Genomic DNA, 26343 nt, shown 5'->3' with positions numbered 1-26343 from the left:
AAAAAGTATTATATATTTACAAATGTACAAGTTTCATCAACTTATAACGGCTACAGGCTCCCAGGGAGGCGGGAGGACGCATGTGAATCTGCAGCGTCTCATGCCACGAACAGAAGTACACTGGGTAAGTGACATTTTCCGTTCGATGGCATGTGTAGCTGCAGATACACATGCTGTGCATAGACTAGTAAGCAGTTATCTCCCCAAAAGCGGTGGCTTAGCCTGTAGGAGTCGAAGTTGTTTGAAATAATGTTAGTAATACAGCCTGTCCTACTGTGGCTTGTTGTGTTGTTAACACATCTACACAGTAATGTTTTGTGAATGTATCAGGAGTAGACCATGTGGCTGCCTTACAGATTTCTGTCATAGGTATATTTTCTAGAAAGGCCATTGTGGTGCCTTTTTTCCTAGTGGAGTGCGCCTTTGGCGTAATAGGCAGATCTCTTTTTGCTTTAATATAGCAGGTCTGAATACATTTCACTATCCATCTGGCAATGCCTTGTTTGGATATTGGATTTCCTGCATGAGGTTTTTGAAAGGCTATAAACAATTGTTTTGTTTTGCGAAATTGTTTTGTTCTATCAATGTAATACATTAATGCTCTTTTGATGTCTAACGTATGTAAGGCTCTTTCTGCTACTGAGTCTGGTTGTGGAAAAAAAGACTGGGAGTTCCACTGTTTGGTTTAGGTGGAACGGTGATATAACTTTTGGTAAGAACTTTGGATTTGTACGGAGAACCACTTTATGTTTATGTATTTGTATAAAGGGTTCTTGTATAGTGAATGCTTGAATTTCACTTACTCTTCTAAGAGATGTGATAGCTATTAGGAAGGCTACTTTCCAGGTTAAGTATTGCATCTCACAAGAGTGCATGGGTTCAAATGGTGGACCCATGAGTCGTGTTAATACAATATTGAGGTTCCACGAGGGAACTGGTGGTGTTCTTGGGGGTATGATTCTCTTTAGACCCTCCATAAATGCTTTGATGACTGGGATTCTAAAGAGTGATGTTTAATGTGTAATCTGCAGATAGGCAGATATTGCTGTGAGATGTATTTTGATAGAAAAGGCGAGGTTTGATTTTTGTAAGTGTAATAAATAGCTTACGATGTTTTTTGCAGAATCGTGTACTGGTTGAATTTGATTATTATGGCAGTAATAAACAAATATTTTCCACTTGTTTGCGTAACAATGTCTTGTAGTAGGTTTTCTAGCTTGTTTAATGACCTCCATACATTCTTGTGTAAGGTCTAAATGTCCAAATTCTAAGACTTCAGGAGCCAGATTGCTAGATTGAGCGATGCTGGATTCGGGTGTCTGATCTGTTGTGTTAACAGATCTGGTCTGTTTGGTAGTTTGATATGAGGTACTACCGACAGGTCCAGTAGTGTTGTATACCATGGCTGACGGGCCCAGGTTGGTGCTATTAATATTAGTTTGAGTTTGTTGTGACTCAATTTGTTTATTAGATAAGGAAGGAGTGGGAGAGGGGGAAAAGCGTAAGCAAATATCCCTGACCAATTGATCCATAGAGCATTGCCTTTGGATTGGGGATGAGGGCGTCTGGATGCAAAGTTTTGGCATTTTGCGTTTTCGCTTGTTGTGAATAGATCTATGTCTGGTGTTCCCCATTTTTTAAAATACTTTTGAAGTACTTGTAAATGAACACTCCCATTCGTGCATTTGTTGGTGATTTCTGCTGAGGCGATCTGCCAACTGATTGTCTTTTCCTGGAATGTATTGTGCTAGTAGATGAATTTGATTGGGAATTGGCCATTTCCAAATTGTTTGGGCTAGAAGAGGCAGCTGAGATGAATGTGGCCCCCCTCTGTTTGTTGAGATAATACATGGTTGTCATGTTGTCTGTCTTTATGAGAACACTCTTCTGTTTGAGAAGAGGTTTAAATGCTTTTAGGGCAAGGAACACAGATAACAATTCTAACTGTTTTATGTGTAGCTGTTTGTGTTTGACATCCCATTGACCTTGAATGATGGGATTGTGCAGGTGAGCTCCCCAACCAATCATTGATGCATCTGTTGTAATTATGGTCTGAGGCACAGGAACTTGAAACGACTGCTCTTCATTACATTGCTGCGATTCCATCATTGAAGGGAAATATGTGTTTGGCGGTCCCTCAACACTAGATCTTGAAGTTGACCGTGTGCTTGTGACCATTGTTGTGCTAGGCACTGTTGTAAAGGCCTTATGTTTAATCTTGCACGTGGGACTATTGCTATGCAAGATGCCATCATTCCTAGAATCTTCATGATAAATTTTTGTGTATTGTTGATTTGGCTGTATGAGTGGTATTAAGTTTTGGAAAGCTTGTATTATTTGTATATTTGGGTACGCTAGAGCTAGTTGAGTATTTAGGATAGCACCTAGATACGGTTTTAGTTGAGCTGGTTGAAGGTGTGACTTTCGGTAGTTTATAGAAAACCCTAGTGTGTGCAGAGTTTCTATCACATAACGAGTATGGTTTTTGCATTGTGTAAGATTGCTTGATTTTATAAGCCAATTGCCTAGATATGGAAAGACATGGATGTGCTGTCTTCTTAAGTATGCTGCTACTACTGCTAGACATTTTGTGAACACCCTTGGAGCTGTTGTTATGCCAAATAGTAACACTCTGAACTGGCAGTGTTTACCTGCTATGACAAACCTTAGGTATTTTTTGTGTGCTGGGTGGATGGGTATGTAAAAGTACGCATCTTCATAAAATCTTGTTTTTGCAGTAGTGGAATAACATCTTGCAGAGTTACCATGTGAAAATGCTCTGACAAGATGTATATATTGAGGGCCCTGAGGTCTAATATGGGCCTGAGGGTGCCATTTTTGGGGGGAATTAGGAAGTATAGTGAATATACTCCTGTTCCTTGTTGGGACTGTGGAACTAATTCTAATGCTTGTTTGAGTAGTAGAGATTGAACCTCTTGTTGTAACAGAACTGTATGTTCTGGGAACAAACTTGTGATATCTTGGTGGTATGTTTGGAGGGGTGGTTATCAATTCTAGGCAATAGCCGTTGCGGATAGTTGATAATACCCAGTTGTCTGTGGTGGTATTTTGCCAATGAGAGTACAACTGCTGTAGTCTTTCCCCCACAGGAGATGTGTGGAGTGGGAGGGAAGGAAGTCACTGCTTAGGTTGTGATGTTGTTTGTTTAGAGGTTTGGTATTTACCTCTATTTCTTAAGTATTGACCTCTATATGTTCCTCTAAACCCACCTCGTTGATACTGGGTTTGTTGTGGTTGCTTTGTTTGTGAGGTGGAAGCCTCTGAGGATTGTGCTTTAAAACCTCCTCAAAACTGTGGCCTGCGAAATGAAACTCTATATGGAGTGGTCAATCAATCAGTGTATTTTATAGAGCGCACAACCACCCGTGTGGGTCTCAAGGCGCTGAGAGAGGGATGGGGACTGTTGCTACTGCTCAAATAGCCAGGTTTTGAGCCACTTCCTGAAAGTCATCAGGTCTTCGGTCTGTTGTAGGGGGAAGGGAAGGGTGTTCCAGGTCTTGCCGGCGAGGTGAGAGAAGGAACTGCCTCCGGTAGTCACTCTTCTGATGCGGGGGGGGGGGGGGGCGGAAGGGCTGTGGCGAGGGCGGTTGAGCGGAGTTGGCGGGGGGGCGGGGGGGGTGTAAAAGGTGAGTCGTCTGTTGAGGTAGGCTGGACCGGTGTTGTGGAGCGCCTTGTGTGCGTGTGTGAGGAGCTTGAAGGTTATCCTTTTGTTGACAGGGAGCCAGTGGAGGTCTCTCAGAAGGGGAGTGATGTGGCTGTGAGCATCGAGGATCAGGCGTGCGGAGGCGTTTTGTATGCATTGCAGTCGTTTGATGAGTTTGGCCGGGGCTCCTGTGTAGAGGGCGTTTCCGTGGTCAAGTTTGCTGCGGACAAAGGCTTGGGTGACTGTTCTTCTTGTATATGTGGGGATCCATCTGTAGATCTTGCGGAGCATGCGGAGGGTGTTGAAGCAGGATGAGGAGCCGGCGCTGACTTGCTTGGTCATGGAGAGTGTTGAGTCGAGGATGATGCCCTGGTTGCGTGCATGGTTGGTGACCTCATTGAGTCTTGGTCACCTAAACATACAGCTTGGTGGTGCAGAATAATGCACTTAAATGCTGACTGTACCTCAGGTCAACTTCATCATCAACATGTTCTTTCTGCATCTCTCCACCACCTTTTATTAAGTTGCTCAACAAGTCTATCATACAATTTATTTGGCTTGTTAAAAGGCCCAGAATCTCCACCAAGGTTCTCTCACTGGACAAAGAGAAAGGAGGGGTTGGACTTCCCAACTTAAGCAATCTCCCACTCACTTTTATACTCAATCTATTCATTGGTTTCAACTAAATCAGATATGCTCTCCTCAAGTCTGGACAGATATCGAGAAACAACTCTTCTTCCCCTTCATCCTCATAGCTGCCATCTCCATGAAAAACTTCAAACCCCTACATTTCTCAAATAGAATCAGAGATATGCTAATGGCAGTTAAACACTTAGATAACAAATGTATAGTCAAAATCAAGCACTCTTCCTACACCTCTCTATGGCAAAACCCACTAATAACAAGCATTTGCAATTGAATAGGGTCTCGCATTTCTCGGAGTTACAGCTATTAGCAGTTGTAAACTCCCAACCGGACTTTTCTTGCCACATTAAATAGAAAAAAACAGAGTGATCGCGCTGCTACAGTTCACTCGTAGTGAAACCTATTGGCAAAAGTGCAATTATGTACATAACCGGCAAAAGTGCAAATAACTATGTAACAGGGTCGATGTCATGCAAAGCGCTGGACTTCTGCCAAGCGAGATCACGCTGCGAAAAAATTATAAAAAGTAGTCCATACCTGACGGGAAACAGCGAGCCTCCCATGTTTTCAGTACTTGGTCGCTGTGCTCGAGGAGGGCTAACCACCGGAAAAGGAATGACGTATGCGTGCCTTCCACTAATGAAAGCAAGCAGATTTTGAAAGGCAAGCCCACGAACCAATGAAAGACACTAACTAACATGGACAGGGCTCCGAGCCCTTTTGTATCTACTAAAGCGTCTCGCAAGCGAAAGGCATGTGCAAGCGCATGCGACACAGGCTCGAGCCTAAAAACTGACTGTAGAACTCTCCACTGGCATACCTGGACATCGCATAACATCCTGTACATTAAGGATGCTGTCAACAGGACCAATCCGATCCCTTTTTCTTACTTACAAAAGTGCTCTAACATTCCAGACAACTAGTTTGACAACTTCCTCAAACTCAAATTTGCAATTAGTCTTAACCAAGCTTTCCTGACCCCGCAAACCCCAAACATTCGAGAAGAAGCCACAATCCCATCTCAAGGCTCTAAATCATATAGAATCCTTCTGGCGCACACTCACAATACCATACAAAAATCTCAGCACAAGAGGTCCACACCTACTGCCTCAAAGGATACAACCTCCCAGATGAGAAAAACTTGTCCCTTACATGGAAACATGTAACTAAGCTGAAAATCTCTCCCATCATCTCACAGTGTAAATACTGGCTACTACCCAGATCCTTCAGGACCCCGGACAAACTCGTCAAACTAGGATTAGTAAACCCATCCCAATGCTGGAACTTGCTTATCCGCAACAGGAGACCTTGAACACGTCCTTCCCTTTTTTCTATGCTCCACTCATATTGGAACGAAATTATTAAAATCATCAACAACATTTAAATGGGATTCAAGACCCTGTCCTCATGCTTAGGCCCTTGGATTATTCGCAATTCTCCCTCACTAAACAGAACTCCTGTTACTTACATTATCTGTCAAAACGATTCTTTGCGATTCGAAAGAGTTTAAATCAATTTTCCATGACACTTGCTGGGCTTGAGTATGGTTCCTCACAAGCTCAAACCATAATATTTTCAACCAAAACTATAACCGTACCAGATCCCGACAACTCCTCTAGATGCTTATTTACATAACAATGCACCTCCTGACCCAAACCTAGAGCTGAACACTACCTAACTACCCCCTACTTTCTGCCAGGATCCTGGGCTACCACCTCCCCCAATCTACTTTGCCTTTTGCTATTCCTTCCTCTAGCTTACACTTTCTCCTTTGCTCTTGTTCTCCAACACACTATTGGTACACCACCAAAGGTACAAAAGCTAAACATGGCATCTCTACTGACCAATGAATTTCATGGGTTCAATCATCGATGCCTCCACACGGTTATGTATTTGATCAACAATTGTTTTCATTGGCTTCTCATGTATCATACTGAACACCACTTTGTTTTTACTTCTTGTGCTTATTTCTTACTGCATTTCAGTAATGAGTTCTTATTGAAAATGTTCAAAGAAATGTTAAATAAAAAATCTTATTGCATATTTTGTTGTTTTGGAGTTATTGTTCATTAGGGTATGCACTATTTTTATAAAGAACATCACACAAATAATGACATTCAGGGAAAAAGTTAAAACATAAGAACTTTAAACATTTTCATAAAAAAAAAAAAAAGAAATCACAAAATTCAAGAATGCACCAAAATACCCAAACTGCTGGAACATGGATACAAAAACAGGTCATTTTCAAATACAACATGCACGTTCTAAAGTTAAATTAGAAAAGGATTTAATTAGATTGTGAAAATGAATATTTCAATCATGTATTTACCTGTTCTTCCACTGACCACAGCTGGTTAAATGTTTCTGGTTTGGACTCATCACAAGGTCTTCCTCTTATCAACTATTTAACAGGATGTACAAGACAGAATTTACTTTTCAATAAAGGATAGGTCACCTTGTACTTTCTTCGTCATTAAACATCTAGAAAGCATTGATGCTAGGACTCATTCTCCAATTAGTTCAACCTCCTTAAATTGTAACCTAATATTTTGTCTTGCCTTGAGCAAATTTGAACTGTAACCTAACTCTTACTACTCATCGATCCATTTTCCTCCATTCCACTCCTTTTCAATTTACCAATATTAACAAACATCTCTGCTTATGGAATAACATTTCATTTCATAAATAGAGAAACAGGAAAGTACAAGTCCTCAGTTAATGTGGTTCAAAGCATGTGTTTACTCAAGGAACACTTGCCATCAACAGTTGGATCGGTGAAAATTATGTAAAACTAAATCTTTAAAAACTATGCCAGTGATAGACAACTATATATCCTCGGAACCTGTACACTGGATTAAACTCCTAGCCTGCTAACCTGCTGCAGAACGGGAATACTCCCAGACTCTAATCTCACCATGGCGTTTTAAGAAGTAGTCAAAAAACAAAAGAAGGGCTTATATAGTGGGAGATTTTAAAGAAAGAAAAAGTGGTCCTGTGCATAATACTCCCATATAGATCACAAAACGCAGAATGCACAGTTCCACTGGGGGATGTAAATCCTAATCCCAAACCAAAAAAGGAATAGGAGGTCCCTGTGAGTATCCTGAAACTAGATTTGGATTTCCATATTCGGGGCAACATAACTGCAATACCTGTATGTATCGTGGGTCAGGTACATCTGGATTCGCATTGAATACACTGTCTTGTGCGCAAGTAGATGGCACTGCATTATTAAGTATGAGGCTTAAGACATGACCTGACATGACACTTCTTAATCTATGCTCGTTACATTAACTGACTTCTTTATATTCCTGTTAATTTAAAGGAACTGTCTATTGAGATATCCTGTAATTATTTCTCTGCACTCATGTACATATAGATATCCATATTGGACTGGACCACTGAAGCTCGTAGCTATCCCTATGGGGCCCATCCTTTAATACGAGAGGGTAAGGATGGTATTTTCTTAACTAAGAGGACTGACCATTCACTTATATTCACAACTATTTATGCACATCACAAGGGGGACTACTCACAAGTGTGTTTTGAGCCTCCCTTCTTTTTCACAGTGCACTCAGTATTGTGTTTTGCACTGTGTTTTATGCTCTGCTTCTCTTTCTTTAGGTTCCTGTGAGACACCCGGATTGTAGTCCCCTAGAAGAGTGAGGATTAGGTAGTTTTTTTTGGTCCTGACTAATGTTGTTGACTATAGAAGCGAGAAACATGTTGACCTATTTTGAGGCAGTATAGGGACTTCCAATCCTGCGCTTACCACATCCCCAGACTATAGGGTTTGTGATCAGCAGACATTTTACTTGGTTAGGGCAAAATAAACCTTAATATTTTTTCCCCCCTACATTTTGGTTTTAATCATGCCAGAGGTTTAATTTTTCAATAAACGTTTTCATTGCCATTTCTTCCTCTAGTCATTTTTAACACAATTTTTTGTACCAATACCACATAACGGCATTCACCCACCGGCGAATATTCTTAATAAAAGATCTCCGGAAATAGACCCCCTGCAGGGCACGTCAGGCACGGCAGTGCCGGCCTGACGAGGAACAGAGCCCGATGATGAAGCATGTCACCATATGGTGAGTGAGGGCTCTTGTTTCTGTTTCAGGATACTCACAGGGACCTCCTTTTCCGGTTTGGGATTAGGATTTACATCCCCCAGTGGAACTGTGCATTCTGCGTTTTGTGTTTTAAGAAGTAACCATGGTAAAGAGTGGCACTTTCCATATTAACTCTTTAAGGAATATCACTGCCAACTGTAAGCAGCCTCAGAAAGCTCAGTCCCCAAAATGTACTCATCAGATCTAGGCTAGAATACACAGACATTTACTTTGGACTCTCAGATAATGTGCTTTCGGCTATTGCAGAATTCTGCAGCAAAAGTGGTTTCACGTGCACCCCTACAAGCTCAGTTCACTTAGTGTTAAAAAGGTATGGACTGGCTTTTGTTGACAAAACAAGTGTATCACATGTAAGATCTTAGCTATGTCCCTACATGGCTGTCCTGCCTTTCTAAGGAGAAATGTACATGCTTTCCAATCTTCCAGATTTGTATGTAACTGTGATAGACAATCACAACTCCCTACTGTTACGAGGCTGAAAGGATGAATGAATGAATGAACGTGGCACTTGAAAGCACAGAAACCATCTCAAGAGGCACCTTGGTGCAAAAAACACTGAAAGAAAATAAATAAACTTGTCACTCCAGAAAATAAGCACTTAAGATTGAGTGAACAGCCATTTTTTCAAAAGCTTTTTGAAAGTACGGTTGGCAGCTTTCTTAAGAGTGAGCAGAAGACTTTGCTTTTGTCTATGGGGGAAGTGGTTCTGAAACTTTAATTTTCCCCAGAAAATATAGACATTTATATTGAATAAAAATCATTATGACATGATTATTAGAAAAAGAGGCTCTTTTAATATGCTTTCATCACAGTGTTTTTTTCATTCAGTAATTAAATGCATGCACTTCTATGTATTTAAAATGATCGGAGAAAGAAACAGCCACAGTATAATCAACTTCTTAAGACCTAGAAAAAACAACTTCTCAGCCAATAGTTTATAAAAGTGAGGCTCTCAGAATATACTCCTTTGAAATATGGTGCAACTATTTCAGTCAAATTTGTTTATTTGTCTTGGTTTAAGTGTATCCCTGTATTGCAATTGCATGTTTCGAGTGCTCAAATAGCCATTCTTTTATTTTAGGTATGTTTTAACTTTTCAGTAGGAGCAAACTCAAAAAAACATTACACAACTGTGAGGCACATACAGGGTTAAAAAAAAAACTGCTCAGTACAGTTGCAAGATGGTGCATGATGAAAATTAAAGCAGAAGATTGCAAATTGATTTTCTGATAATTTATTCAACAACCTTATTCATGAAATCCCCAGCACTGGAGAAACAGATCAATACGTAAGTGAGCAAAGGTTGCAAATGATCTGCGTGTTATCATGTGCCACTGTATCTGAACAGAAGGTTAGTGAAAATCAGGTTCTGTGCATTTGTGAAACGGGTGATATGCATGAAACTACTACGTTTCACACAATAGACTTTATTGCCACTCAAAGTCAAACAGTAAAGGTTACAGAACTTTTTCTGGTCTTGCAGGCTATAAAACGCGCTAACGTACACACCGTATGGGAATGTTTTTTCTTAAAGCAGTTCCGTTCAAGGACGTGTTAACTAATGGATGATAACTGCCATCTGAACATCTAAGGTATTTAACATTTGAAATATAGTGTTACTGAAACTTTAACCAAGACAATATGGAAGACAGTGAAGTGCATTGGGCTGTGTCATGCTGCATATCTTGCAGAGTAGAAGATGATCTCCAGGAACTCTATAGCAAGAACTGAAGTCACAATGAATCCATATATGAACTGGTAAATGAACTGCTAATATTTCAAACTCTGCATTTACCTGAGTCTGACTGCTAGTCGAACCTTCTGGACCATCGCTTACAGGCAAAACAGAGTAAGCCGGAGAGTCCCGATCCTTCACTAGTTCCACTGGACTTTTTGGTCTTACAGGTAAGCCTATGACGGTCAAACAATACATGTTACAAAAGGACCTTGAGTCCCACTGAGCTGTTGCGAACATAAATTCATACACTTTCATTTACCTTTGTCAAAGGTCAATTTCACTTTCCTCGTCGGGCGTTTTGGGTTTCGAAATTCTCTTTCAAAGTTTCCAAGACTGGTGGTATACTGGTCCCAAGTTATGTCAGGTAACTGTACAACTCTTTGTGGACAGGGAAGTCCTAGGTCAACCTAGAGAAATACATCAGATGCCACGCACAATAAATCACCAACTTATTTTTACAATATAATTTTGCATTAACATAAACAATTGATTGCAGACAAACCTTCAAAATATCACTGAACCTACAAAAGTGGACTACTACAGTGTCTTTTTCTGAAACCCACAAATAAATGTCCCCACAGCATTACAGCAGCAAGCAAAATCCAGTTCAATAAAGGTACCCACCATAACTGTCTCACTTAACACGACTATTGTCAAAAGGAAATTAGACAACATGGGCAGAAGTTGTGGACATGAGTGTAGTCTCGAATTGGCTAGGCACTGGGAGAACGAGTTGCTAAAGCCTATGAATGTGCAGCTGGAGACTCATACTATCATTTTTCCCAGCAGAGCCTGGGTAAGCTCTGTAGAAAAGGTGGCTTCTGTGCTGTCATCGATAGAGCGAGGTAAATAACAAGTTACAGATCTTCAGTAACGCATTATCTGGCTGCAGATTCCTTACCTTTGAATAGTCCCCAGGCACCAGACTGGATCCAGATTTTGTTTTATGAGCAGTAGCCCTGAATTACGGTAAGTGGCATAGTTATGCTCTGTGTGGCATAGTCCCCGCCAAAAGTGAAGTAAGCAGTGCATATATAGGTGCCTTCCTGGTGCACTGACATCAGTTCATTATTTGCAGCTTTCCACACCAGAAGCGCAGAGCCACAAATAACACTGACCACTGGAGTGTCAAATGAAAGCCCTTGAAAGGGGCAATCCCTTGATTCATAATCTGTTTGCAGAAAGGGGACGATGAGTGGGTTGGTAAGGTATCTGCAGCTAGAGACTCTACAAGATAAGGTCTCACAGAAGGTAAATAACTTGTTCATCATATAGAGACTTCTACTGCAGATTCCTTATCTTAGAATAGTTACCCAAGCAACACCCCCCCCCCCCCAAGAGGTGGGGCTGCGATGCAGATTACACTAGAAGGACCGGTAGGACCAAACACGGAAAACACTTGTCTAGCCAGACCCCACTGATAAGGCAGTATTGCTTCATAAATGTGTGCAGAGAAGACTAAGTTGCTGCCTGACTGATATACAGGACGGGTACTCCAGTAGTTGCAGCTTTGGCTCCAGAAGAATGAGCTTGCAAACCTTCAGGTGTCTTTTAGGCCACTGCGTAGCACATTTAGATGAAGAGCACTACCCATTGTGGTATAATCCATTTCTGCACTGCCTTTCCTTTTTTGGCTCCGGCATGCTCCACTAAAAGTTGATCCTCCACCCAGAACTCTTTTGTACCATAAAGGTAGAACAATGCTCATTTTGTGTCCAGCCGATGGAGCCTCTCCTCTTCTAGTGGGTGAGGTAGAGCGGAAGGGTGATGGACTGACCTACATGAAAGTGGGTGACCACTTTGGTAGTAAGAAGGTGCTTGTTCAAAGAACCATCTTGTCTAGGTAGATGGTAAGGTACAGAGGCTGAGATGACAAAGCCTTTAGCTCCCCGACCCTTCAGGCAGATTTTATTATCACTAGAAAGGCTGTTTTAATAGAAAGTAGCCAAAAATGGCAGTTGTGTAATGGCTCGAAAGGAACCCACATCAGGAACGTTAGGACTAAATTGACGTCCCACTGAGGCATGCTAAAGGGAAAAGATGGGAACATGTGTTGGAAGGCCTTTCAAAAACCTATGAACAATAGGTAACTTGAACAGGGATGGTCGATCTGGCTATCGCAGAAACACTGGGATGGAAGAAAGATGGACTTAAGATCACCAAAGCAGAGTCCTCTTGGGCCAGACTGAGAATAGATAGAAGGACTTGGGGAAAGGGTGCAGATAAGGGATCAGTTTGCTTATTTATACACCATGCAACAAACTTGCTCCAATGTCAGGCGTATATCGTCTTGGAGAGACGCCTGGCTGCCAAGAGAACATTGCAGACTTCAGGCCGAAGGTTGAAAGCTGCCACTGTCGCTGCTCAATCTCCACGCATGAAGATGGAGCATTCTCGGGTTCAGGTGCAGAACCCAGACCTGTTGTTGCAACAGAAGATCCTCCCGAAGAGCCAGCTTGATCGTAGGACCCATGCTCAACAGCTCGGGATACCATAATCTCCGTGCTCAAAGCGGAGCCCCAAGAATGACTTAGGCCCTGGTCATTCCTGATCTTCTTGAGAACTCTGGGCAGGAGTGACATTGGCAAAACCTGAGCCCCACTCGAGACAAAGATTCTCCGGGCGAGAGCCGCCTTGGACATCTCCAACGCGCAAAACTGCTGACACTGTACGTTTGACAGAGACAAACAGATCCAACTATGGATCTGTCTATTTTTTTTTAAAGAGACATTGCGCCATCTCCAGATGGAGACGCCATTCGTGATCTGCTAGGCATTGATGACTGAGTTTGTCAGCCCTGGCTTTCTAAAAGCCCGCCGGGGGCTGAGCAGTAGGGATATGCCCTGAGGTTCCAGCCATGTCCAGAGGTGCAGAGCCTCTTGAAGAACAGTCCATGACCCCACCCCACCATGTTTGTTGCAGTACCACATAGTGTTGTCTGTGAATACCTGAACCAGCCTGCCTACTGACTGAAAGAAAGCCTTTACTCAGAGCAACAATAGGTTACTGTCTTCTGATCTCCACCTCTCCCAGATGGTCGCCCTAACCCAGAAATTATGCATCTATCACCACAGTCAGCTCTGGGTGGGGAAAGAAGAGGGGTCTACCATTAACCCAATTGTAGGTTGTTAGCCACCACTGCAAGTCTTTTGCAGTTCCCTCGAGACCTGGCCCATGTGGGGGAGATTCCACTGATGCTGTACCCACTGGAAATTCAGGTCCCACTTCAGAGCCCTCATATGTCAGCAGGCATGTGTCACATGTAGAATGAAGGACGCCATGAGGCCCAACAGCTTCAGAGTCAGTCTCACTGAAATCCAAGATAGAAGCTGAAACATCATTATCATAGCCTGAATATGTTCAAGTCGATGTTCAGGAGGATAGGCCCGAAACTGTACTGCATCCAGAACAGCTCGGATGAAAGGGAACATCTGGGAAGGAGTCAGTTGTGAATTAGCCACTTTGATAGTGAATCTCAAGGAGTGCAGAAGATTCACAGTAGTCTGGAGGTGGGAGACGATTGTGAGGCGAGCCCGCCTTCAACAGCCAATCATTGAGGTAGGGAAAGACTGGAATACCTGACCTCTGCAGATGAGTTGCAACCACCACCATTATTTTCATAAACACATGAGGGGCACTGGTAAGGCCAAAGTGGAGCACAGCAAACTGAAAGTGCTCTTGTACTACCGTAAGCCACAGGTAGCGCCGGAGGACAGGTAGGATGCAAATGTGAAAATAAGCATCCTGCAAGTCCAGCGATATGATCCAGTCTCCTGGGTCTAGGGCAGATAGGACTTGTGAAAGCGTGAGCATTTCTAATGTACCCTTTTTTATGAAGAGATTGAGAAGACGCAAGTCTAAAATAGGACAAAGTCATCCGCCCTCTTTGGGCTCCAAAAAGTAACAAGAATTACAACCACGACCTACTTCTGATGCCAGCATCTTCTCTACAGCTCTCTTAGCCAATAGAGCTAACACCGCCTGATGAAGCATGGACAGGTGGTCCTCCGTCACCTTGTTGTAAGTATGTGGCATGGGTTTTGGGGAGAGGGGGTGGGGGTAGGGTTGTTCACAAAGGGGACGAAGTAGCCCCTTTGGATAAGCTGCAAAGCCCAACAGTCTGATATTATTGACCAGTGGTGCAGGTGATGGCAAACCCTGCCATCCATTGAATGACCATTATGGACACAGGGCAAACGAAGAGGGTTTGGAGGCTGCTTCTGCCAATGGAGTGAGTAGAGGACTGGCTCGACTTCTGGCTCCCTGACCCACGTGGTCTGTGGGGACCACATCGTCTGCCACAACACGATTGTGGAAATTGCTAGCTGGGTGGCAAGGTGCGTACGATTTGGTTGGAAGCTTTCTCACCAAACAAACAAGAGTCATCAAAGGGCATGTCCATGAGCAAGGCCTGGCCATCCCTCGAAAAGCCAGTGGTTCTTAGGCAGGGGTGGCTCCTAAGAACCACAGACAGTGAAATTGCTTTGCTCAGAGAGTCAGTCGGATCCAGCCCACATCTTATGTTGAACGTGGCTGTGTCCCTCCCATCAGCAATGGTTTGGGAGAATATGGCTTAGGCCTGCTCAAAGACCACAACCAGCACTTGAGCAACCGAGTCTCAGATAAAATGAGATTATTGTCCCAAGAGGCACACGGTGTTCAGCAACCACAATGCCCAGACGGTAGAAGAGAACATTTCCCGAAAGTATCCAGCATTTTGGATTCCCCGTCCAATGGGGTGGAAGGGAATGCATTGGGTGAAATTTGGAGGTGGAGGCCAAGGTCTCCAGGGTGGGATCCTGGGGGAAGAAAATTGAGGTCCCCTGGGGTGGGGCAATGATGGAAGGCAATTGTCCTATGCACAGGCGCTCCTCTGTATGGCTTGGACAAGGATCGGAGTAGGACATCCGTAAGGGTTTCAATAAAAAGGACTATTGTTTCTGCGAGGTCTACGCCTGGTTGAAGCACCTCCATGAAGGCATTCATCATGACTGTCACTGAGGGCAGCGTAAGGTCCAGGCGCTCAGCTGCCCTTCCCAGCACCACGGGGAAAGAGACACCATCCTCAGCTGCCAATGTAAGGAAGAGGAGGGGGAGGGGGGGTGGAAGGAAGGGGGCTAAGAGAATCTGGGTTTGCCGAGGTGTCCAGTCCACTGACATCCACCATATCCTCATACCAGTTGCCCCCTGTCCCCTCTACCTGGTGAACATAAGGGTCCTCTGACTCCTCCTATTTGTCCCCCAATCCAGACCTATCATATGAATAAGGCACTGGCTCCGTCAGGAGGAGTGTGCCCGCCTCTCCACCCCATTTCCCACCGGAACCAGCGATGAACAACACCCGTCTGCCTCTGTGTCGGAGTCAGGGATGACAATGGTAATGGTGCCACTCTGGGCTGTTGCCACTGGAGCAGGTGCCAGGGAAGGGCAACATGGCTCAACCAGCGCCACTCCAAATCCATTAATGGATCCAAGGGCCTGAATGGCACCAGGGTGAACCTGCCAGCAGAAGACTAGTAGGGTTCTTCACCAAGCCCGCAGGGCCTCCAGCAGAGATGGGCCACCCACATGATACTGGGCGAGGTTGCTCTGGCTCCCAGAAACTCAAGGAGGTGCATAGACAGCCAAGGCGCAGGCTCCACCACACAGTGTTAAGCCTCGAGTGCAGATGCCCACTTTTCTTGTCTGATCACTTCGACAGACATGGAAAAGTCGAAGATTTCTTCTTACTCTTGTGTTGGTGGGACTTACCAGAGACCAGGAACATTGCGGTGTTGCACGTCAAGCAGCAAGGAGATTGAGGGACCGCTCCCTCAAGGCCTAGGGATTCATGACACAGCAATCAACAAAGGTTTTGGCATCATGGTCGCTCTACAAGCACCAGAGGCACACCAAATGTGGATCTGTCACAGACATTTCTCTGCAATCAGCACCACAGGGCTTGAAACCAGCTTTCCTAGCAGACATCTCAACTTACCAGGACACAGTCTTGGAAAAGAAAACTTGACAAAATGGCAAAAAAGGTCAGTCAAAAAAGACTAAGGGTAGCTTTCCTCCAGATCTGCGTTAAAAGAACTAACGTCAGCAATGGGGTTGGGCCTATACAGGCACTGCCCACATCACTTCCGGTGCAGATGACGCCACATGGAGCCAAATGACACTAGCTACCGGAGTGCAGTGGTACTGCTCAGGAAAAATTACTGTATCCAGATCAGACCGGGGGAATATTATAGCCTTAGAACCCGCCGTAGCGGGCTCTACCGGCTATTAAAGGCCCGCTCCCCGCGTTAAATGCCCGAGCCGAAGGCGAGGGCATTTAACAAGGGAGAGGGACTTTAATAGCCGGTAGAGCCCGCTACGGCGGGTTCTAAGGCTATTAGAACATTCTGCCACACAGGGCAGAATGTTCTATAAAAAAAAAAAATGTTCACGGAGCCCGAGGGGATTTAAATCCCCTTGGGCTCCATGAGGCTTTGTTCACAGCTGTTGCTGTGAACAAAGCGAACATTGGAATGTTGGCGCTGCGGGCTTTTACCGGCCTGTAAAAGCCCGCAGCAGTCCATTGTCTTCAATGGACATGACAACATTCCAATGTTCTAATCTAAGGTAATGAATCAGTGGCTAGATGTCCTTATCAGATAAGCAGAACACTAACACAGATTTTTTGGGGAGGCTAGATGGTGCAGGCAGTGGCTGAAAGAATGGAAGCTAATGATAAGAAGTCTGAGGTAAGAAGAAATGAGAAAGGCAAATTAAAATCTATGTAGCAGAAATCAATGGATTAAGACAACACAAAAGATCGAAGATAAAAGCATAGAGAAATGTGGAAACAAAGTTAAAAAAAAAAAGGAGGAATAAAAAAAAATTATGGAAACAATGTAAAGATAAATAGAAGAATCATGAATAAACATAAACCCATACCTAAAAAATAAAAAAATAAAATAAAAAAAGGAATTGGGGGGAGGACAAAGATATTGTATAATTTGACTACAAGAAAACAGTAATTTCACTTTTGTCAAAGGGTAAAATACTTAGGAACATTTAAACATTTTTTTCGACTGCCTAAAGAACGAGTTACTTACCTTCGGTAACGACTTTTCTGGTGGATACATTAGCTACCTGTGGATTCCTCACCTAATGAATACTCCCATGGCGCCAGCATTCGACGGAAATCTTCTTACTAGTCTCTGCACGTCGACGAGGACGTCACTCTAGCCCACGCGACGCCGTCTGACGTCATACAGGCAATAAGAGGTCCTCGACGACGTGCGGATGTCAGTACCAATCATTTTTTACGTGCATGAGAAAAACCAGACAATGCAATGAAAGAGCAAGGCAACATCCCATTACATTGTAAAAATACACAACATTGCATGAATAACTGTAAATCTTTTATATATATATAACTCTCTCTTTTTAAAATATATATACACATCAAGTATATACACAAAGATATATACATATATACATATATAAATATAATATATACAACATCTATTGCACCCTCAAAGACCAAGAGGAGCATACTCAAGGATTACTTGGTAAGACCAGAAAGGCAAGGGGGAGGCGGGTGGGACCGTGAGGAATCCACAGGTAGCTAATGTATCCACCAGAAAAGTCGTTACCGAAGGTAAGTAACTCGTTCTTCTGATGGATACAACTACCTGTGGATTCCTCACCTAATGAATAGAGTCCCAAAGCAGTACCACGCCCGGCGGTGGGTGCCTAAATGGTCAAACCAAGAAATCCTGCAGCACTGACCGTGCAAAATGGCCGTCCCTTCTAACCTCAAAATCCAAACAGTAATGTTTTGCAAAAGTGTGAAGGGACGACCAAGTTGCGGCCTTGCAGATGTCGACCACAGGAACACCCCTGGCCAAGGCCGAAGTGGCCGACTTAGCTCTGGTGGAATGAGCTCTAATGCCCTCAGGAGGATCCTTCTTTGCCAAAGAGTAACAGATTTTAATGCAAAGAACAACCCACCTGGATAGTGTTCTCTTGTGGACTGCCTTTCCTCTCCTCTTGCCCACGTATCCAATAAACAGCTGATCCTCCAGCCTGAAATCCTTTGTTCTATCAATAAAGAAGCTCAACGCTCTCTTTGGGTCCAGACGGTGCAGTCTTTCTTCCTCTTTGGAAGGATGAGGCGGAGGATAGAACGTGGACAAAGTAATTGCCTGAGCCAAATGGAAGGGTGAAACAGCCTTCGGGAGGAAAGCAGCCTTGGTCCTCAACACCACCTTATCCCCATAAAAAGTTGTATAAGGGGGCTTTACTGATAAGGCCTGCAACTCACTCACTCTCCTTGCTGATGTTATAGCTATCAGGAAGACTGTTTTTAAAACCAAATACCTTAAGGGGCAAGAATGCATAGGTTCAAAAGGGGACCCCATAAGGAAAGTCAGGACCAAGGACAAATCCCATTGCGGCATAACGAATGGCTTTGGAGGATATTTATTTAGAAGACCTTTCAAGAATCTAATAACAATAGGGGATTTAAATAAAGATGGTTGGTCTGGAAGACATATGAAGGCTGACAAGGCCGATAAATAACCCTTAATGGTAGTCACTGCACAACCTTTCTGCGCTAGAGACAGAGCAAAAGACAAAACGTCCGATAGATGAGCATGCAAAGGATCAATCTGCCTCTCTCCACACCACGCAACAAATTTAGACCATCTATTAGCGTAGATAGATTTAGTGGAGTGTCGCCTGGCCGCTAATATAACATCCACTACCTCAGGCGGGAGAGAGAAGGAACTCAGGTTGCCCCGTTCAATCTCCAGGCATGTAGGTGCAGACTCTGGAGGTTGGGGTGTAGAACCTGCCCCTGCGACTGCGAGAGGAGGTCTGCCCTGAAAGGGAGACGGAGCGGAGGGCACATTGAGAGTTGGAGAAGGTCGGAGTACCATACCCTCCTTGGCCAATCCGGAGCTATTAGGATGACTAGAGCCCGGTCCTGGCGAATCTTCCTCAATACTCGAGGAATCAAGGGTATGGGAGGAAACGTGTAAAGCAACTGGCCGCACCAGGTTATTTGAAACGCGTCCCCCAACGCTCCCTGCATCGGATACTGGAGGCTGCAGAATAACGGACAATGCGCGTTCTCTCGAGTGGCAAACAGATCTATCCGAGGAAACCCCCACCTCTGGAAGATTAAACGGACTTGATCTGGATGGAGACGCCACTCGTGGTCTGCCGAGAAATGGCGACTGAGACTGTCCGCACGCACGTTCAAGACTCCGGCCAGATGGTTTGCTATCAAGCAAATCTGATGGTCCTTTGCCCAGGACCATAGTCGAAGAGCTTCTCTGCAGAGAAGGTACAACCCCACTCCTCCCTGCTTGTTTATGTACCACATCGTGGTAGTATTGTCCGTTAGGACCTGTACCGACTGACCACGAAGGGAAGGGAGGAAGGCCTTGAGAGCCAGACGTACAGCCCGTAACTCTAACAGATTGATGTGAAACATCTGTTCCTCTGGAGACCAAAGACCTTTGATCTCCAGATCCCCCAGATGAGCTCCCCACCCTAGAGTGGAAGCATCCGTTATGACTGTGGCCACTGGTGGCGTCTGCTGGAACGGCTTTCCTTGTGAAAGATTGTTGCTTGCAATCCACCACTTCAAATCCACAGCAGCATCTCTGGAGATCTTGACAGTACCCTCTAGATCCCCTTTGTGTTGAGACCACTGCCTTCGGAGGCACCACTGAAGAGCCCTCATGTGCCAGCGAGCATGCGTGACCAACAGAATGCAGGAGGCAAACAGACCGAGCAGACGAAGGACCTTGAGGACTGGAACTACCGCTCCATTTCGAAACATTGGAACCAAATCCTGAATATCATGAATCCGCTGAGGCGGAGGAAAGGCCCGACCCAATGTTGTATCCAGTACTGCCCCTATGAACAGGAGGCGCTGAGAGGGCTCTAGGTGAGATTTGGGCTCGTTCACCGAAAAACCCAGGTCGAACAACAACTGGGTTGTTGACTGCAGATGATGCGACACAAGCTCCGGGGACTTGGCTTTGATCAACAAGTCGTCCAAGTAAGGGAATACTGCTATCCCCTTCCTTCTGAGTTCTGCCGCAACCACCGACATCACCTTCGTGAAGACTCGAGGTGCTGAAGTAAGACCAAACGGAAGGACCGCAAACTGATAGTGCTGCGATCCCACCACAAACCGGAGATACTTCCTGTGTGACTTGAGAATCGGGATATGAAAGTAAGCATCCTGCAAGTCGACAGACACCATCCAGTCTTCCTTGTTCAACGCCAAAAGCACCTGTGCTAGGGTCAGCATCTTGAACTTTTCCTGCTTGAGGAACCAATTCAAGATCCTCAGGTCCAGAATTGGTCTCAAACGACCATCCTTCTTGGGTATCAGGAAATACCTTGAGTAACATCCTCGACCCCTTTCCTGCTCTGGGACCAACTCCACTCCGCCCTTTGAAAGGAGGACTTGTACCTCCTGTTCTAGCAACAGGAGGTGTTCTTCTGAACAATAAGAAGGGCGGGGCGGGATGAGGGGCGGGAACTCCCGAAAGGGAAGGGTGTAGCCTTTTCCCACAATACTGAGAACCCACGTGTCCGTTGTAACAGTCTTCCATTTTGTGAGAAAATGCTGTAATCTTCCCCCTACAGGAGAGGAGTGAGTGGGAAATGGCAGAAGCCTAAGGCTGCTTCCCCTGCTGCACCCCGCCAGAGGATGAGGAAGAGGCAGAGTGCTGCTGAGAGGCTCCTCTGGTGCGGACCCTACCTCTCCCCCTAAAAGATCTATAGGGATGGGAAGAGGCAGGTTGCTGATATCTTCCCCGAAAGGAAGAGGAGGAAGAGCCACGCCCAAATCCACGAAACCTCCTGAAAAATCTGGAAGAGGCCGTGGCAGAAGGAGCTTGGAGCCCTAACGACTTAGCCGTGGCCCTGCTTTCCTTAAAACGTTCCAAGGCCGAATCAGCCTTGGCCCCAAACAGTTTGTCCCCATCAAACGGGAGATCCAACAATGTGGACTGTACATCCGCAGAAAAGCCCGAGTTACGGAGCCAGGCCTGTCTCCTTGCCACCACAGTTGTGCCCATTGCTCTGGCTACCGAGTCAGTGGTATCCAGTCCCGTCTGGATAATCTGGGTCGCAGCAGCCTGGGCATTTGAAGCAAGATCCAAAAGACCCTGGGGAAGTTCTGTAAACGATGAGGAAATGTCATCCATCAGAGCATGAATATACCTCCCCAGGATACAGGTTGCATTAGTGGCTTTTAACACCAGACTGCAGGACGAAAAAATCTTCTTGGACTGCACCTCTAGTTTCTTAGAATCTCTGTCCCCAGGCACCGTCGGGAAAGAACCAGGCGCTGACTTGGATGAACAGGAGGCCTGCACCACCAAGCTCTCCGGCGTAGGGTGCCTAGATAGAAAACCAGGGTCAGTCGGAGCCGCCCGATACCTCCTGGCCACGGCTCTGTGAACTGCTGGGGAAGATGCCGGCCTCTTCCACACCTCTAACACCGGATCCAGCAGAGCGTCATTAAATGGCAAAAGAGGCTCCGCCGCAGCTGAGGCCGGATGTAACACCTCTGTTAAAAGGTTTTGTTTAGCCTCCACCACCGGCAAAGGCAGGTCCAAAAAACTAGCTGCCTTCCGTACCACTGCATGAAAGGAAGCAGCCTCCTCAGTATATTCTCCCGGGGACGAAAGATCCCACTCAGGGGAAGTGTCCAGCCCACTGGCCGACTCCAGACCACGCAGCCCATCACCCGAGTCCTCTAGCTCTCCTTCCTCCAGGGCTCGTTGGTACTCCTGCTCCTCTAATACACAGAGAGCACGTCTCCTCGAATGAAGTCGTTGTTCAATACGCGGAGTCGACAATGCCTCCGCCGAAGTCGAAGATCGGCGCCGATCTTCAGAAGCCACCGACGCCGCGTCCGGCGCCACAGGTAACTTCGGCGCCGACGAAAGAGCAGCTGAAGCAGATGGACCCACCGGAGTCACAGGCCGAAATCCCGACGTCGACGGGATGGAAATCCCCGGGGCCAATCCTTCTGAAGCCACCGGAGCGGCCACCGGCGCCGACACTGGCGCCGAGCCCACGTTCCCAAAAGGGAGAAAGGGCATAAAGGGTGCCGGCCGAAGAGGCGCAGGATCACCCAAAGAAAAGGCCAAAGGCCCAGCCGGAGCACCCCCTGGAGCCATCTGTTGGAAGATGGCATACATCGCATTTAAGAATGCGGAACTATCGGCTCCAGGGGTGGGAAAAGCCGGATACTGAGGTGCCTGTCTCGGAGGCGACCCCGACCTCGGCGTCTGCGCCGGAGAAAACACCTGAGGCTCCAATACCTCAATCACCGACGCCTGTCCAGGTGAAGTTGGAGACGTCGGAGAGGGCAACGGCGTCGAAGGATGCGGCATAACCGTGGGACTAATCTCCCATGTCCTTCGGCGCCGATCCGAAGACCTGGAACGAGTCTCCTTCGAATGACGCCGAGATTCTCTACGGCGCCGGGAGTCTCGATGACGCCGATGTCTTGGAGAAGAAGACTTCTTGTGATGCTTCTCCTTCGATTTTGCCATAAACAGCTTCGCCTCACGTTCTTTGAGGGCCTTCGGATTCATGTGCTGGCATGAATCACAAGTCGAGACGTCGTGGTCGGAGCTCAAACACCAAAGGCAATCGGAATGAGGATCCGTCACCGACATCTTGCCTCCACACTCACGACAAGGCTTGAATCCAGACTTTCTCTGCGACATTATTACCACAGCGAAAGGCTACGCAGCAAAAATACACTGTAACCACAAAAGTAACAGTTGCTCCATCGAAGATAACCGTTTCGAATGCACGGAAAAAAGGGAACTGACATCCGCACGTCGTCGAGGACCTCTTATTGCCTGTATGACGTCAGACGGCGTCGCGTGGGCTAGAGTGACGTCCTCGTCGACGTGCAGAGACTAGTAAGAAGATTTCCGTCGAATGCTGGCGCCATGGGAGTATTCATTAGGTGAGGAATCCACAGGTAGTTGTATCCATCAGAAAGTAAGCCACTCATTAAGTATTAGTATTGAAATCAAGAAGTACGTTTTCTCTGTTGATCGCTGATAAACATTGAGCTTTTGTAATTCATGTATAATACTGAGGGTCAAAAACTGTAATCTAGCCTCCAGCAAACCCTAGATGTCATCACAAGATATGTCACATTTGAAGAAGTAAACAGTTTAATTTGCCCCAGAGCCGATGGACACAACTCTACTTGAGCTAACTGCCGTTCCTCTCACTAGCTGTGTACAAAGAAATGGGTGACAGTTACTTTTTCTTCTGTGAAATCAGTTTACACAAGGGCTCTTTCATAGTCTTAAGCTCCCAAGTAAATATTCGAATGATTGACTATGAATGGCTACGTGTTGCATTCTTTGCAATATCCTTTACAGAAGAAATTTTAGGATCAATTTTGTTAGCGAAACATGGATGGCGAACGGGCATACCTTCTCCTGTAGTCTTTCAACAAATGCGATGGGATCCTTCAGCGCTTCAATCTGATGTCTGCTCAAACTTTCGAGATCCTGAACAGCTTGAATCCGTTGTGACTCTAGCACAGCAATCGTTTGTAACAGTTTCTGATAACTGAAAATACATTGTAGAAATCAATTGAACCCTTGCTGAGGCAGCAGGAAGTATCCACAAAATAACTATAAACAAGAGCACTGTAAAACGATACACTGCCAACCATCATCAGTAAAATTAGGCTTGTGTGAATTTGTCATGCTGGAATAGTACAACTTAATTCTCAAATTTTGCACTACACTAAATGTGCAATATTTAGTGAGATTTTAGCCCATGGAAGATTGGTTCGACTACCAAATGGTGCACTGAGAGTGAGACATTTTCTGCTCAAAACAGTCTTCTGTTGGCAACTCGTGTGGCTTTCTTGTGAGTGGTACGATTTTACTGGATTTTCACTTAGATTTTCGAGGTTAGACAATAAGGAGTTTAAAGAAACCATCACCTTCAGAAAAGCTTTTTGAGGTACGAACTGTAGAGGAATGAAATTGACAGACTGAGGATGTACCTGCTTGAACTAAATAATGCTGGTGTTTTCAACAACGTGTTCGGTGTTAAACAAAACACCCATATTCCTTACCTAATCCACCAATAAAAGTTACTCTCTCGCATTTTGGAAAGGAAGCGGGCAAGATGGTTATTGTAGTCCATGGCCATTATTAATATTGTTCTCTTACATAGCGGTAAACGACATAGTAAACTCAGGTGCACTTCAATTTCTTTACTAGTTCAAACACAAAACTTAAAGATCCCAGTATTAAAGAATTATGGTTTACGTAATAAAAGGGAAAACAATCTAATAAAGGGGATAATATGTTTCCCCAATTAGTCATGTTACTTTGCTAGAATAAATACACCACATCATCGAACATACAATATGAATAGAGAGCTAGTTTCCTTGATCATAAACTGCAGAGATGTTGTCATACCGACAAAAAGGATAACAATTCAATAATAGGAAATGCAATCAAAGCCTGCCCATTCTGACGGGTCATCAGTTCTTCTTAAATGCTATCAAGGTTGAGGAAGACTTCAACTTCTCATAATCAAATGCCCCTTTCAAATCAGAACTGCCAAGACCGAAATATAGACATCAAAAATACTAAATTCTTCTAACGTTCAATTATCCACAAGTCAAAAAGTACAAATAAGCTATTCTATAGACTCAGTGCAGGTCTGTTTCCATTACAAAGGAGCATGCATGCTATCTGTACCACTCATCATCGTTTCCTCACCCCGCCCGCCCCAATCATAGATAGAGTAGTGGGTTTGTTTGGAGGGTGGATGACAACAGTCTTCAACAGCATACACCATACAAAAGCACAACATTGTAATCGAGTAGTGGGTTTGTTTGGAGGGTGGATGACAACAGTCTTCAACAGCATACACCATACAAAAGCACAACATTGTAATTGCTGAGGACCAAAGTATTTAAAAAACACAAAACGCTAGCAATAAATAGGATACAATCATTGTCACATTACTTGGTAAACAGCCAAGAAGTTATATATACACAGTTAGAGACAAAGCTGGGAAAAAAATTCAAAAAGGAAAAACTCCCAGCAACTCCATTACTACTTGGTTAACAGTTACAATTGTGTTTTCTCTGTAGTTTACCTCTACTACACACTGCTTGCAAATTAGCCTGTGTCAAAAACTACCAGATCTGTAAAAGCAACTAAAACAAAAGTAATTCACAGCACTACTTGAAACCAGCTAAAAATCTCAAAGGAAGCTGTACCTTTTTCTTGAAATCTGAAGATGCTTTACTGGTCTTACAGACCTTCCTAATCTCAAACAAAAAATAACATTGTCCTGAATGGTAACTTACTTAATGCACATTTGAAACCTGGGCAATTCTATTTTGAGAGCGAATGAGAGATGCCCATTCTATTTCACCTTCCTTGGCAAAAAAATTAAAAATCTGTCTTTGTACTGGACTTGCAGAGCCAGACGTGCAAGAGCCACTGGTGAATCATAGGCAAACACACATGACATACTTTCACCTACATTTTTGTATCAAAAATGCATTGTACGTGTGAGGAGAGAGACACACTTGATACTATTCCATCATTTTCTTCACCTTCTTTCCTGCCAACCACTTGGTGGCCTCCGCTTCAGTCCCCTGTATACCCTAACATTTAATTTTCTTCTGTTCTCTTTACATTCTACCCAGTACCAATCCCATGTTCCATAATTACTCAAAACTTTATATACCACCCCTCACTGCACTGTTGCTGTATGCCCTGTCACCCTACTTTGTTGCTGTTGTATGCCCCACTCCTCCTGCCTCCTTCCTGAGTTGCTGATTATGTCCAGTCTATCACGCCCCACACTGCTGTTGACCGCTCAGTGCCCCCTCTGGTATTGTGGTTGCTTCTACTGCACCCCCGTGCTGTGCTGTTGCTTTCCCTGCACCAGTCAGAACAACAGAAGAAAACAAAAAGCACTATGATGTGGCCAGCGCTGGACATGTCAGTGCTTTTTTCCTTAACCTTTAGACATGCTGCACAGCAATGGTGCTGATGTACAACAAGGTTAAAAGGTAATTGACTAAGGCAACTGCTCTTCTACAAGCGAGACCTACTAGCTCTGCTGCTGCTCATTTTTGCTGC

General features: G+C 44.8%; 1 protein-coding gene across 1 annotated transcript in view; it reads right to left on the bottom strand.

Annotated features, from left to right (window-relative positions):
• Window positions 1-26343, bottom strand: part of ZZZ3 (zinc finger ZZ-type containing 3) — a 388382-nt gene that overhangs the window by 276850 nt on the left and 85189 nt on the right. Inside the window, exons 3-6 of the mRNA XM_069232251.1 lie at window positions 23653-23791; window positions 10443-10590; window positions 10241-10356; window positions 6639-6710 (exon numbers count right to left, since the gene is read on the bottom strand). Coding sequence (XP_069088352.1) covers window positions 6639-6710; window positions 10241-10356; window positions 10443-10590; window positions 23653-23791 — 475 coding nt within the window. The remainder of the gene's footprint in view (window positions 1-6638; window positions 6711-10240; window positions 10357-10442; window positions 10591-23652; window positions 23792-26343) is intronic.

Source organism: Pleurodeles waltl, chromosome 4_2, assembly GCF_031143425.1.
Source record: "Pleurodeles waltl isolate 20211129_DDA chromosome 4_2, aPleWal1.hap1.20221129, whole genome shotgun sequence".
NCBI classification, from domain to species: Eukaryota; Metazoa; Chordata; class Amphibia; order Caudata; family Salamandridae; genus Pleurodeles; species Pleurodeles waltl.
The sequence above is the reverse complement of the archived record's forward strand: the minus strand, read 5'-3'. Positions and strand labels throughout refer to the sequence as shown.